Consider the following 15571-nt stretch of genomic DNA (forward strand, 5'->3'; position numbering starts at 1 on the left):
CGAGATTTTTTCAAAGTAGTGACGAAATGCTACTAGCTCTCGCTATCGCTTTTCTGATGTAGTGTCTCAACAGCGCTAGACTGTATTTCGTAGCGTAGCGTCGCGTCAACGTCAGCGTCAACAATATAATACAACGATTGTCACTTCGGTTATGTTGGGCGAAATGTTACTGATCCGTGTTTCCAGATCCTTACTTATGTTCCTTAATATCAAAGACATATATAACTCCGCATAGAGAGATAAAGTCTAAGAAAAAAACGTACCTCAGTACCATACAGAAAAAGGTACGGTGGCCTAGATGGCATTACCTACATTTTAATGTATGCTATTGTTCTCTTTTCTGTAGTGTTAGTACTTATTATTGTTTATTTTTGTTTTAATTGTGTAATTTTGGTGTGTATTGTAGCAAACAAATAAATGATTATCTTATCTTATCTTATTACACCTTTGGGGTACGCTCAGCTAGATGGCCCTAATATTAATATTTGACATTTTAACACATATCAAGCCATGTCATATCATGGGCCAAATTGTCAAAACTGAGGTTCAAAACTTTTAAGCCTGTGTCTAGAGATGGCAGTCTGCACTGTGATTACGCATTTTACTTCGACAATAAATCTCTATAATACTCGATCCTCTTTGTTAATATTCAACAGCATGTCGTGGTATACTAGTTGATAGCTCGTAGTAGTAGTAGGTAAGCATGCGCAATATTAGAGCCAAATTGGTATTATCGAAAATGTCTTGTGTGTTTTTTTTTTACCAATAAAGATCTGTATTCTGTACTACTGATTACTTATTTAACTACTACTGCATGAGTAGCAGTAAACAAAACTCTCTGGCATGGTGCCGAATGAATGGGCTTTTAGTAAAGCTTTCCGTAATTCTATTTGGCCTTTTTCCGAGCAATTATGCTTTGTTTTACTCGACCACTAATGAAAGATTGTTTAGTTTCTCTAGCTTATTTTATCGTCATTGCGGCTAAAATGAACTTTTCACAACACAAACATATTCTTCTTTGCGTAATAATAGGTATATAGTAGGGCTCTGGATACACGTGATTCACGCCGAACCGTAGCTACGTGATCTTAACACCAGCGGTACGATCACGAATTTCACAAACACGGCAAGGTACGTACCTCGTACGCACGTACGTACGTACTTGCCTTAGCGCCCGGATTCACGTGACACGCCGCGGGCCGTGACACGCCGCCGCCCGAACTAAGTTCGTGTGCAGAGTACTTATCGTACGTTTTGTAGATTTAACTCGCCCGGGAGAAAACCAAATCATGACTATTATTGAATTATCACTTAATACCTATACTTAATACTGGACGAAATTTTTTTTACATATGAATTAAACTTATATTTATGTTTTGCTTCGATTTTTATACAATACATATAACTAGCGGCCCTCCCCGGCTACGCACGGGGATTATGATAAAAATTGTTATAATAAGTTATCCGTAAAAGATAGACATATGCCATCGCGGACTTTTTTGTAGACCTATTAGAGAGACACAATTTTCCAATACATTATTTTGATATAGCTCAAACGGTTTCGGCAGCGTTTTCGATTAAAGCTCTCAGCCAGCGGGATTTTGTCCAACTCGATTAGAAAATATCGTCATATTTCAACCAATTCAAACAAAACTTTAACAAATTATATACCTGAACTTTCCTCAAGAATTACTCTATTCATAAGTGAAAACCATATGAAAACCCGTTCAGTTTTTGAGTTTATCACGAACACACAGACAGACGCGGCTCCCCGGGAGTTTATTTTATAAGAGAAGATTAAGTGATTTACGGCGTTATTCTGTTTCCGATTTTATTGAAATTAAAACTAGCAAACTGTCCGATGCCTTACACTAGCTATATACCTGTATGGTAAATGTCAACCTGTGTTACGTTACGTCTTAATATTGTTTATTTTTTGACATGTGCCGTCAGAATCCTCAAATACTTGACACTAACTTAAAACTGTATGTGGTGACAGTTTAGTATAGTATGGAGTAACTATTGTCCCAGAGCTGTAAGAAGTGTAAGAACCTCTTTTTCACACATGACAGCGTCCACAAAACGTAAAATCCTGTAATAATGGTTAAAAAAATCAAGTACTTAAAATAGTATTTTATACAATCGCGATATAATACAAAGCTTTTCAGTCGAGTACCATGTTTAGGCCACGAAGCTTTGCTGAGTGGCCTAACAGTACGGTACGAGAGTAAAAAACTTAATTATATCACTATTGTATACAATACTTTTTCTACGAGTCATCATCTTCATCATCAATGGACGGAAATATCATCATTCATGCAAGTTTAAATTAATGTTAATAGCGTCGTTCACCGTTGTATCAATATCGAATTACCTAGTAACCAATTGTTTGTAACAACCGTCTCTGATTGGCCGATAACGCCACAAATAAAAAAAATGTATTTCAGATGCAGAAAAATTTGCCAGGTATCGCAAATTAGTATATAAATTGTATGATGTTCTATTTTTGAAATTATTACAGTTAACTTAAAGTCAACTATAATGAGATTAAGTACATATATTATTATAGTTGAGTCGGAACTGCCATAGAGTATCCAACACTGAAAAGTTAGCACTTATAGTTTAGTCTGTGGTGTCCTAATTGACAGATTACAATCGACGAGTAGAAAAATAATATTTCCCTTACTTTAAACATAATCTAAAACATGTTACATTTTTGCGGATCTTCGTTAGTAAGTATTTTACGATATTAATTTATAACGCAAGATTTACTTATTAAACCATTTATCATTAATTTTTATTTTTAAACTAGTGCTGTGGCAGAGTGTAATTTCGATTCAAATGACATTTCAGTAAGTTGATAGAAATCGTATATTTGTTTAAGCGCCTCCTTGTCCATAGGGCCTAATCGATTCAACCAATTCGAAATTAATCGTTAGATTTGGCAAACGATACGCCTTAGCCACATCGCAACATATGTACTTCAAAACAAATGTGTCAAAAATGTGAACTTACGGATCCGGGACAATAGTTCTGATGAAATTCAGCAACACGACGCTTAGCCATATATTTCTGGTCAAGCATTATTATGTTATTCTTAAGGTTTTCACATTTATTCTTTCATTTATTATGTATGAAAATGAAAACCTACCAAGTGGCTTTAATTAATTAATATTTAAGCTTGCTCTTATGTAAGCATATAACGTAATCTTAAATGTAAACAAGACAAACAGGAGTGTAGGTGAACAAAAGAGCAAGTTTATGATGACTATTATACTCCAGGCAAAAAATATGCACACATGTGCGCGGGGCCACGGCTAAGACAAAAAAAATGACAGCTGCAGTTCTTATCAGTTTCGGTACATTAAATAATACTTTTAGATAGTATATTCCTTTATAGCACTGTATTGTTTGACGAACGAGCTCAGCTATCTTACTGTGGTGGTATTTTGCAAATAATAAGCGCAGTTCCACCACGTGGTAATAAAGACAGTAAAATTTACGAGCAGCCTTTTGTACGTGAAGCTGAGTGAAGTGAGCGATGTGTTATTTTTACATTTTAGGATTTTTTATTTAATCTGGATGGGGCAGTTTAGAATTTTAGTTTATTTCAATTAGTCACTTGTAAGATCCCAGTTGATCAACACTTGAAGGCCTTGACATTTTACTTTAGCGGTGAATTTAAAAGTTATTGTCTTGTTGTTTTGTTAATTTTTTGTATTGTTACTGTTAATATTTGAAACTCTTAACAACGAAGAAAAGTTTGGTGTGGAGATATGCCACCAGAGTCGGAGATTCAACTTTATGTAGTCTCTGCAAGGATCGGACAAACAATGAGTTTCCGTGTCGTCATGGTACTACAGGATCTATCGCGAGGCATTTGACGTCAGTTCATTTGAAATCTCCTGTTACTGTTACGACATCAAACGAGTAAGTCAATTTTTTAAATAGGTGTAATCCATAATAAGTAAATGAAAGCAGCAAAGGTCTAAGTTTAAATACCATGAAAAAATAATTTTAAAGTTATTGCATGTAAATAGTATAACGAAGCTCACTTTATTAAGCAGTTATTTATTCATTATTTTTGAAACAATATATCAGTCATAAAACAGTGTTTACATCTTAATAAAATGATAATCCTGCGCCTTGAACCCTCTTAAAGTAGACTTTTTTTTACTACCATCAATCTTATTACTATATAACGTAATTACACTAATTACCTAATTAAATAGTGGCTATAACAGTTAAGTAAGTTCGCGTAAAATGTATAACATAATTATTAACTAGGTATGTGTTAAAATTACGTTTCCGTGGATGTCATCCTATCGTCACATTCTTAATTTTTATACTAAATTGACAAATTTCTTACTCCTTGCATCAATAATTGAATGGTACCGTGGATACTTATCTTCCTATTAAATCTTATTAATCAGAGGGTAACTAGAGAGTTTTTGTCAACGAACATTGCAGACACATAATAAGCAGATTCAAGGGTATCACGGTGCACGGTTAAGCCCATATTACCACGTTAACGCATGGTATTTTTCAACCACAACCACTCAACAGATAAGCTTAACAAAGGATAAGGTATAGTCATGGTATAGTGCCATTTTAATAAACATAAAAGTAATATTTTAGTGAAAGTATAAGCATTTTTTGAATTTGTACTCGAAGCGTCGGTTGTAGCGTAGAGACAATGCTAACAGTGGTTATTTAATAATAAGTCGAATTTAGAATTATAACTGTTGAAAACCTTTAGATAGAGTAAAAAACTCAAATGACTGGAAGGAAACTTTATCTGAAACGGTTACCAAATCTAGCAGTTACCCTTACAAAAGGTTACCTACCCATATCGTTGGTATTTTTATAACCACTTCTAAATTAAGCCTATCGGAAACCCCGGATCGTTTATTTAGTTATATTTATTTATTACTTACATATTAATATTTGAAAAACCGCAGTATTGAATATAAATTTTAATTCAAAAGTAATTAAGATATAACCTCACGATACCTACATTTTTATTCATAACTTATAGAGACTGCATCCGATCTTATCTTCTCTCATGAAACGCCGCTGGCGGACCGAACGGGCGTGTCACGTGAATTCGTACGTACGTACGGACGGATCTACGAACGTACGTACCCTAATTTCACGTGATTTATTTTCACGTGACGAACGAACCAGAAATCCGTTGCCGTGTATCACGGCAACGTGCGTACGGCTACGTGTTCACGATACACGGTCACGACCGGGAGCCCTAGTATATAGTGAAATATAACAGATTTGAAACAGACGTACCGATATAACTTTGTCGTTATAACTTCCAATCTCAAAATCGTTCGGTAAAAACTTGACTTTGAGAAATTCTTCTCCACCTGAAAGAAAAATTAGATAAAAAAGTTAGTACAACCAAAAATTGCACCCATTTTCTTCGACTATCAAAATATGTATTTTAAAATGTCAATTCCTCATGAAAGAGGACCCGACACGACAAAATCGTAACACGTAATAGAAAATACTCATATCAATATAACGAACGTAAGAGCAAAAGTGTTGTCTCCTTAGAGATTAAGCCGGTTGACTTCGCGCCATTGATACCATCCCTTCTTAGTAACGAGCAAAATTTCTTTGTAGTCTTTCGAACTCTAATGAACCTCCGGTTTTGGGACTCGTTAAGATTCGACTTGATTCTACCTTAGATCCCTTCTTTCCTTCAAAGTTTCTAAGTACTATAGTACACATAGTCACAATTTATTTCGGGTTAAAGATATTTATACTTCTAATCTCAATAGAAATACATATCTTTAAAAGAGACTTAAAAACGAACCTACTTATTCATAAACGTTCACTAAAGTTATTAAGCCGATGTAAATCGTTTGTCCCTTTCCGACGTATTGGTATGTTGGAAAGGGACAAACGATTTATATCGGCAAACGTTTATGAATAAGGGGGTAAGTATTTACATACATACCATGCAGTTGCGCCCATGAGCGATGATTTTATAGGTTTATACTTATATTTTTATTGAAATTTAAAATATTTTGAATGCTACGAAAAAATATATTTTTTAAATTGTCTCATCGAAATATTTTGGTCTATATCCAACCAGTATTAAATATCTACGTCAACTGCAGAAAAAACTAGAAAGGAAAAGTTTACTTTATGCTCCAAAAACTACAGCAAGGGCAGTCTCTCACTTGTATTTGAGACGGAAAATTCTTTCTTCAACAGGAATAAGTTGAACAAATAGCAAAAATTGGCACATTTTCTACTATTCTTTGTGTTTTTAGTTGGCAGACATTTGTTGACTTGGATGTTGTGACGGACTACTGACTACTATTAATTGGAGTTGACAAGGAATTGGTTTGAGTTTTAATCAAATATTTATGGCCCAAGTAGAGACAGTAAAGTAGTAAAGACATAGGCTGCCCTATAGGTGTCTAGTGTAGAGTCAATTTTTTATGCGTTTGATGCCAGCAGAGCCTTAAGCCATATCTTAAAGAATAAACTTGGCAACAGGAGACAGGAGCAACTAATGATGACGTCATAATTATATTAAAGCCTTTGAAGTTGTCAGTCCTGCCCGGCAAGCTTCCAATTTTATCACTTGGATAAAGCATCCGTCACATTTTGGTAAGTATGCCAGTGTGAGAGTGACAGATGTCTAAATAAAATTGCAAGCATGATAGCAACGCTGTTTTAAAATTTCAGGTAGTATAAAAATAGCTAAGAAAGTTTGCTAACCTCATCTGCAATCTACACTAATTTGTACGTTTAAGGACATACCCAGAGGTGCTTCCCAACGCACAGTAGTGGCTATAGGCGTAGTATTAGTTATCCTCAGCTTATAGCAGGAGCAGCAGCAAGGAGTCAATGCTCGGCTGGGTCGCAATAAGGCGCAGCCTCCAGTCTTATTGGTCATGTCCAGGTCGCAGGCTCGACCTATTGAGGAATTTAGGGGATTAGCTGAAATATCAGCTTGATTGGCTCCACATGAGAGAGGCTATAGTACTAATTAGAACCCAGAAATTGTGAGGCACATTATAGGTGAGCCTTCACTGAGAGAAATTTGCATTGAAATTTAACAAGTTCGACTTGTTAAGTATTTTAGTAAACGGAATAAATTAAAATATTGATGATACAAGTCGAATTTGTACGAATAACAAGGTCAAACTTATTAAAAATATGTGACATGTTGCTTTTATAAAATCGACTTGTAAATTGAAATAACACATTGATTCAAATAAAATAAAGTTTGTAAAATGTACTAGTTACACTTAACCAAATCAAACTTGCTGTTTGAACCAAAGAGCACGTAGGCGCTATTTTAACCAACATGAAATCTGAACAAAATTTTTGAACGAACATGAAATCTAGTTGTTTATTCTCTCAGTCGAGGAGAGATGAGATATCAAACTGAGATTTCAGAACGACGGTTGTATTAAATTGTTTGCCGAAATGAAACTAACTAAACGTGAAAAAACGTATGCTTTTGTATTCAGATAGGAAGGTAGTTGACTAGAAGCGCGTTGTGTCTTTATTGTGTTTTTGTAGAATTCTGAGTATTCCGATCGCCAAATTTTTGATCAAATTGAATATAGAAAATGGATTATGTTTCTTTCTTACAATCTCCTTTCTTATCTCCACCACAAGGGAATACTTCTAGCACCAAGCGAGGCGCAACGACTCTGTAAGCCAACAATGTAGCCCTGGCATCACAAGCCGGAGCATTTGGTATTCTTGCCGTGTCGGGAGCTGTACGGTTCAGTTTCACGAGTGTGGCCACGATGCAGTCCGTCTAAAACAGAAAATAAAACTCTTGGTTGTTTTCAAAGTTGAACACAAGTGATCATCATTAAAGAAAATAAATTTTTCTTGCCATTTTTCATACATTGCGTGATCGAATTGCGTTCAATAATGCTTCTGTAGCATAAAACCACTTCGCGTTTAAATAAAAACCATAAAAATGGGAGTTGTATCAAGACAGTCGACCATGGTCATAGGTGGCCATGGTTATAAAATAAATAAGGAGTTTTGTCTCAGATTTCATTATTACATGCAATATTATACCGTCGAGAGTACTTTATTCTAACAGAAAACTATACTTATTAATATTCGTCAGAACAATTGTATCACACTTTAACAGAATTAGATGGATGGCTGAGCCAGCTCAGGGAAGTTACTTAGAAGTGCTAAAGCCGTCCAGTTTAGGTTAAGAGAGAAGGACGTAGCTATATAACATATATAGCTCTGTTCCTTTCTCTCAACCTAAACTGAACGGCTCCCATTTAACATTGCAAGTAAAAAACTTACAAAAACAACTAACCATAGGCGCATAAACGTTATATTCTATCCTGCAGCGCTTGTCTTGATCCAAACTCCCCCTGCTAGGTCTGAGGAGGGAGCATGTGCAAGCGCGTTCGAGACACACATCGCATGTGCGCTCTTCCAGTGCACATGCTTTGTTTGGCGGATTTTCGCCTGTCCAGCGGTAAGGAGTTGCCCACCAGCAGATCTGAGAAAATAAGTATAATATAATTAATAACAATAACATTTGACGACCGGTCTGGCTCAGTCTGTAGTGACCCTGCCTGCTGAGCCGCGGTCCTGGGTTCGAATCCCGGTAAGGGCATTTATTTGTGTGATGAGCACAGATATTTGTTCCTGAGTCATGGACGTTTTCTATGTATATAAGTATTTATATATTATATATATATCGTTGTCCGAGTAACCACAATACAAGCCTTCTTGAGGCTCAGTCAATCTGTGCAGTAATGATTTGGATATTCATAAAAGGCCCTCTGAGTTTCTGCGTCATAAAATTAATAAACCATTACTAATACTCCGCTATGTAACTACAGCTGCTGCAAGTAACTTAGACCCACTTGCACCAACTACTTAACTCAGGGTTAGTGGGCTGTCATCTGTCAGATTCCATATAAAGGGTTAACCCTCCATTTTCGTTGGTGCAAGTGGCCCTTAGAGGTGCGAAAGCTCGTCGCTTAAGCTACTGCAGTACCGCAGTAAGTGGCTGGAGTACCGCTGGAGAGACGGGGTAGAAAAAAATCTAAGGGATCGCGGTGTGATCGACTGGATGGAAAAGGCAGTCTTTGGGATCAGAGGCCTCGCATTTGGTTTGGGATCTACTTGGTGTCTTCGCATCAGCAGTAAGATTTTAAAATAAGAAACCTAAAACATACTGTTCTCTACCGTGTTCGCCAGAAGGCATTACCTGCACTTAAAACCCAAAGAAAAATTAAACCTATTCTACAGTGACCCACGGGCCGAGCGATTTCAGGCATCTGCTGCAATTGCAGAGGATGCTGGTTTAATGGAATGAATGAAATGAACCTTGGGAAACAGACATCTTGGTCAGGTTTAAACAATACTTTGTGAGGCATCGGTAATACTATAAACTGTCTTCTGACCTAATGATTCTAATTAAATACACTCCAAATGGCAAATAGAATAAATACTTTGGTTGAGATTGTGACTGAATCTTGAACTTCTCCCTCTTGTCCCACATCTCGGACACTGGAGATCAGATATATAAAAGAGGCGCGTCCATAGCACACAGTCTAAGCTCGTGTAGGTGAACGCGTACCATGCTTGTATGAGTGAGATATGACAGGTCGACTGGTAGCGTTTTTGACAGACTGTAACTGACTGAGCTAACCGAGAGCGGGTGGGCGGCACTTTCAGCGGGGAGCGGGAGTGACCATACTGTACGATAGTACTCTTTCTGAATCTACAGACTATGAATATTTGGAGTCCCCGATATTATATTTCAACTAGATAACGATAACATTTTGTGTTTACGTTTGTTCTAGGGAAACATAATATGTTTTTCCCAATTCCATGATGATATTGTATCAATGGGAAAACTGAAATGAATCGTCTATTGGCAGGGAAACAGGTGCGGCTAGGAATATGATTTTTCTACAAACGTTGGCTCTTCCATGATGATGTGAAATAGAATATAGGTCAATGGACAGTAAATACTCATGTTTGAGAAAAGCACTATACATACCTCGGCGGGAAATGGGGTTGCCCGCCTCAGACCTTTTACCTTAGATTGATACGCGACTGGTGCAACCCTCCCTTTTTAGGGTTTTCTATGTTAAATACGAATACGGGTTAGTGTGTCTGGCTTTTACATTTGGCCTGTTTAAACTAATGACCAGGGTTTATTGAGAGTTCATACGTTCACCACTAACTGTTAGTATCAAGTAGCAAAATTATGAACTCGCAAAAACACCTGTGACAATGAGTAAAAAGGTCAAATGTGAAGGCCAGACACACTTCACCTTACGACACACTTACCCGTATTGACTTTAATTCCAACGTCAACCACTAGCTTTCTTTGACATTCCATAAGATTCACGCCCGTTGCCAATAACTTAACCCTAACCGCATGAGTTAAAAAAATAATTGTTGAAATTTTAACTTTAATAAGTAGTAGTTCCCAAATTTTTCAATACAGTAGAAGGATAATGTTGAACATAATATCGGCCATAAAATGGCTTCGTTCCTATACACTAACGGATTAATGTCGCAAATAATTATTAAAAGAGCTATAAACAAACTCAAAAATCATGATATATTAAATGCTTTAATGGAAGACGAAAGGAGTCGGCTTTGCATCCTAACTTACTTTATATCTGTTCCTACAAAATAGTCGTGTGTAAATCCTTCCATCATATACGCCTGTGAACACTTTAATCTTCAACCACTCACTCACTCACTCACCATTCATCACATTCAGTCAACCAATCAGTCAATCACTTTGTACAAAAATTAAGGGAAAAGTTAAATTTGTTTTTATTAATTCCTATTTTGTTCGCGTGAATTGAGATTTTATTAAGTTTTATTTCGTCATTGGCAGTCCGTTATCTTGCGAATTATATTACTAAATGTTGGCCGATTCCATTTGCGTTACGAGATGCAAGCGATGTGTTCCCTCTTTATCCTTTAGTTATATTGTATAACTAATATTATAAATGGGAAAGTGTGTGTGTGTCTGTTTGTTTGTCCGTCTTTCACGGCAATACGGAACGACGAATTGACGTGATTTTTTAACTGGAGATAGTTGAAGGGATCAAAAGTGACATAGGTTACTTTTTGTCTCTTTTAACGCCCCACTGGAATGGAAGGTAAAAGTTTATATGGAGCACTTCGCAATTTTCTAAATCGCGAGCGAAGCCGCGAGCAAAAGCTAGTATTGTATAATTTGGACATGAACGCAACATCAAAAATGTTTCCGTGCAGGCAAGTTGCAAAAACTATGCACACTGAGTAATTTATTTTTAGGGTTCCGTAGTCAACTAGGAACCCTTATAGTTTCGCCATGTCTGTCTGTCCGTCCGTCCGTCCGTCCGTCCGTCCGTCCGTCCGCGGATAATCTCAGTAACTGTAAGCACTAGAAAGCTGAAATTTGGTACCAATATGTATATCAATCACACCAACAAAGTGCAAAAATAAAAAATGGAAAAAAATGTTTTATTAGGGTACCCCCCCTACATGTAAAGTGGGGGCGGATTATTTTTTTCATTTCAACCCCAACGTGTGATATATTGTTGGATAGGTATTTAAAAATGAAGACGGGTTTACTAAGATCGTTTTTTAATAATATCAATATTTTCGGAAATAATCGCTTTTAAAGGAAAAAAAAGTGCGTCCCCCCCCTCTAACTTTTGAACCCTATGTTCAAAAAATATGAAAAAAATCACAATAGTAGATCTTTATAAAAACTTTCTAGGAAAATTATTTTGAAACTAGATAGGTTCAGTAGTTTTTGAGAAAAATGCGGAAAACTACGGAACCCTACACTGAGCGTGGCCCGACACGCTCTTGGCCGGTTTTTTTTTACTTCATGTCAACAATGTGAAGATAAAGCTATTCAAATCTATATTTCCACATATTTGAAGCATTATAGTATAGTTTTACAAGTGAACTTACAAAATGTTAATTTAAAGATAAAAGGGACAGTTTCACCATTTCGGGCCCGATTCAAACTCGTAAACATTCAGAAAAACTTCAACTGGACACGATTCGAACAGAACTTTCGGAACAAACTTGCCAGACTCTTGCACATGTGATTACACAGTTAGGACAATACATAAAATGAAATGAAATTACACGTCTTTAGGGTGACACAGATATATCTACTGTAACCATGCTGGAAGCTTTTTTGAAATATGTATCATAAAGTGACACTTCAAAACTCAAGGTAAGCAGAGCGTGGTACAAGTAAAGCATCCTTCGGGTGCTATCATATTTGGCGAGTTACGAGCGAGGCGAGCAAGAAGTGATTGCACAGCGACTTCGCTGCGAGTACGCAACGAATGTGCCTTGTCGAGGGAATTTATCGCGCACTTGCAGCGAAGACGACTTGACGCGGCAGTCACTGCGCTCGCGGCGAATTTGCTGCGCGCTCGCCTTGCTGGCAACTCGCCAAATGCTCTAAGTCTTATAAAAATTAAAATTTGAAAAAACCCCCGACCGCGACATAGTGGACGGTTTTACATAAAATATGGCTAAGAACACTCCCGACTAACTCAGCTTTCAAGCAAAAACAAACGAAATCTAAATCGGTTCATCCGTTCGGGAGCTACGATGCCACAGACAGACACACACACAGACAGACAGACAACACAGAGAGACACATTCAGACAGACAGACATACACGTCAAACTTATATAATAACACCCCGTCGTTTTTGCGTCGGGGGTTAAAAAGAGAGGAGATACAACTATACTAAACCATTTTATGTGCGTAATTTTACTCCGGCGTGCAAATTGCGTAATGTGAGTAGCTATTAATTTTTAACAGCCACTTAAAACGTTGTAAGCTCATCAACTGAATTATTTCCCTAGAGTGTCTGCTGTTATTTGGATCGCTAGTCTAAACAAAGTCATTTGAATGGTTTGATTTCCAACTCGAATAAATCTCTTCTACGTCTTTGGAAAGTAAGCATACGGCTCATACATGTAAATCAGTTTGAAACGTACACGTGACAGCACGAGTCATTGAGGAAGGTTATTGAGAAGTTCAGATACATTTTGGTACATACTTCTAAAGAAGACTGTTTTTTTATTTCCATTAGCAAATACTCGTAAAGAAAACTCTAAAAATTTGCAACACAATCCTCCAGTTATGTTGTTGTATCACAAAATTAGACCATCTCCATACCATCTTAATTATGGGCTAGTACATGATTTTGGCGCAAGATAGACTGCCCGACCATATTTCAGTAATACAATTAGAAATCATCCTCCTTTGCGTTATCCCGGCATTTGCCACGGCTCATGAGAGCCTGGAGTCCGCTTTGAGAACTAATCCCAAGATTTGGCGTAGGTACTAGTTTTTAAGAAAGCGACTGCCATTGACCTTCCAACCCGAAGGGTAAACTAAACCTTATTGGAATTAGTCCGGTTTCCTCACGATGTTTTCCTTCACCGAAAAGTGACTGGCAAATGTCAAATGACATTTCGCACATAAATTCCGAAAAACTCATTGGTGCGAGCCGGGGTTCGAACCCGCGACCTCCGGAACGAAAGTCGCACGTACTTACCGCTAGGCTACGAGCGCTTCAGTAAATACAATTTAGAAAGACGTGTGATTTATACTCGTATTGCGGCGAGATACTGTTGAGCCAATCATGTGCTAATCAGCCCTGCAGGTTTCACTTGCACGGTTTGTCCCGTACAGACATACTTAACTTCATTTTTAATTATTTACATACAATATACGGCGAGTAAAAAAGCTATAAAAATACTCACGGAGAAGATAAAAGTGTAGACAATAGTTATTTGTTATACAAGGGAGCAAAGTTGTATTTTAAACGAGCGTGGAATTGTAACACGAACTAGCGAATGGATTCTAGGGTTGAACTACGAGCGAGCGAATGGATTCTATGGTTGAACCACGAGCGAAGCGAGTGGTTCGAAAATAGAATCATGAGCGAAGCGACAACACTCTCGTTGCAATACACACGAGTTAAAATAACTTTGCATCCCGTGTGTAACACATAACTTTTCACCTCACTAAAGCGAGGAAACACGCAATATAAACAACTGGAACATAATTGCACAGAAATATGTCAATTTGCGTTTATTACAATTTCCACGAAGCACCGACCGACACTATAAAAGTTTCAAATTAAGAATCAAAAAACCGCCTTCAAAAATAAGCGCGTTACAAAACACGGAGAAACTAAAAAGCAAAAAATAATAAACCTTTGAATTCAGATTTCTTATCGGATTTCAATAATCTAAACATCCAAATTATAAACAAATCAATTATTTTTGTAGTCGGTACCAGACCTGTTCGTCGCCTTGCTATGTCCTGTTTGCTCCACCCAACCATACGCAGGCTGGCCCCGACTCCAAAAATAATTGATTTTTTTATAATTTGGATATTTAGATTATTGCAATCCGATAATAAATCTGAATTCAAAGGTTTATTATTTTTTGCTTTTTAGTTTCTCCGTGTTTTGTAACGCGCTTATTTTTGAAGGCGGTTTTATTTTTTGTTAAAATGTTTATTTATTTGTTGATGTTTAGTGGTTCCTATTGATATTATATGTATCAGTCCGAATAAATGTACAGTAGTGAAAGAATTATCCTTTAACTCCTAACCATTGAGGAGTTGACCTTCCATCGTCAGCTCAACCACATAAAGTTATTACCATCATTCAGGCGTAAATACTGGTTTACCTTTGAAAAATACACTAAAAACATTACATGTGCCTATAACATTTTAAGAGTTCCCTCGATTTCTCCAAGATCCCATCATTAGACCTCGACTTGGTGCCAATGGGACCATCACGGGGTTATACCTGATCGATTGAAAAAAAAAATTTTTGAAAATCGGTCCATGATTCTCGGAGATATCGAGTAACATACATAAAAAAAAAACATTCAGTCGAATTGAGAACCTCCTCCTTTTTTGAAGTCGGTTAAAAAGAAAAATCTATTTGGGTGCGTTCCATTTCACGCGTTTTGAGATTGCAATGTTACTTAAGGTGCGTTCTGAATATGTACAATGGAAGAGTCAAAAATACAATTTCTTGTACGATTTCAAGTGTCTTATGGTAAAATCGTGTTATAAAATTGTTTGAATTTTATGTTTTTAGTCGGATACAATTCGATATGAAATTATTTTTACGTTCGCATCACATGATCTGTTAAGACAATTTAAGCACAGGGACAAAATTGTCCTGTCTGGGAGATGCCTTTTACAAGAAATTATATTTAAAAAAGTAACTCTCGTAACAATGACACGTTCGGATTTCAAATATTCTTTGCACTCTTGTGGATAAAATGCGATTTTGCTATCTGATTTTGAATAAAAAAGTCCTTTCCGAGCTAGTGAGGTGAAAAAAACTTTCTCCAAATCTACCAAAGCTACAATAAATCTTAGAAAATGTAACATTAAATGTAAACAAAAATCTATTCCGCTATGAGACGGTACGTAATCTCCGTAAAGCCTTTTCAGAGCGCCCTGTTTGCGCTATTTGTTTAGGGTTGTTTTCTTATCGTTTGCGAACAATCTTTGTCTTTACATA

General features: G+C 36.8%; 1 protein-coding gene across 1 annotated transcript in view; it reads right to left on the reverse strand.

Moving 5' to 3' along the window:
- LOC125230405 overlaps positions 1-15571 on the reverse strand; it is a 158056-nt gene that overhangs the window by 89823 nt on the left and 52662 nt on the right. Inside the window, exons 14-17 of the mRNA XM_048135543.1 lie at positions 8330-8518; positions 7630-7801; positions 6790-6945; positions 5302-5378 (exon numbers count right to left, since the gene is read on the reverse strand). Coding sequence (XP_047991500.1) covers positions 5302-5378; positions 6790-6945; positions 7630-7801; positions 8330-8518 — 594 coding nt within the window. The remainder of the gene's footprint in view (positions 1-5301; positions 5379-6789; positions 6946-7629; positions 7802-8329; positions 8519-15571) is intronic.

Source organism: Leguminivora glycinivorella, chromosome 10 (assembly GCF_023078275.1).
Source record: "Leguminivora glycinivorella isolate SPB_JAAS2020 chromosome 10, LegGlyc_1.1, whole genome shotgun sequence".
In the NCBI taxonomy this organism is placed as follows: Eukaryota; Metazoa; Arthropoda; class Insecta; order Lepidoptera; family Tortricidae; genus Leguminivora; species Leguminivora glycinivorella.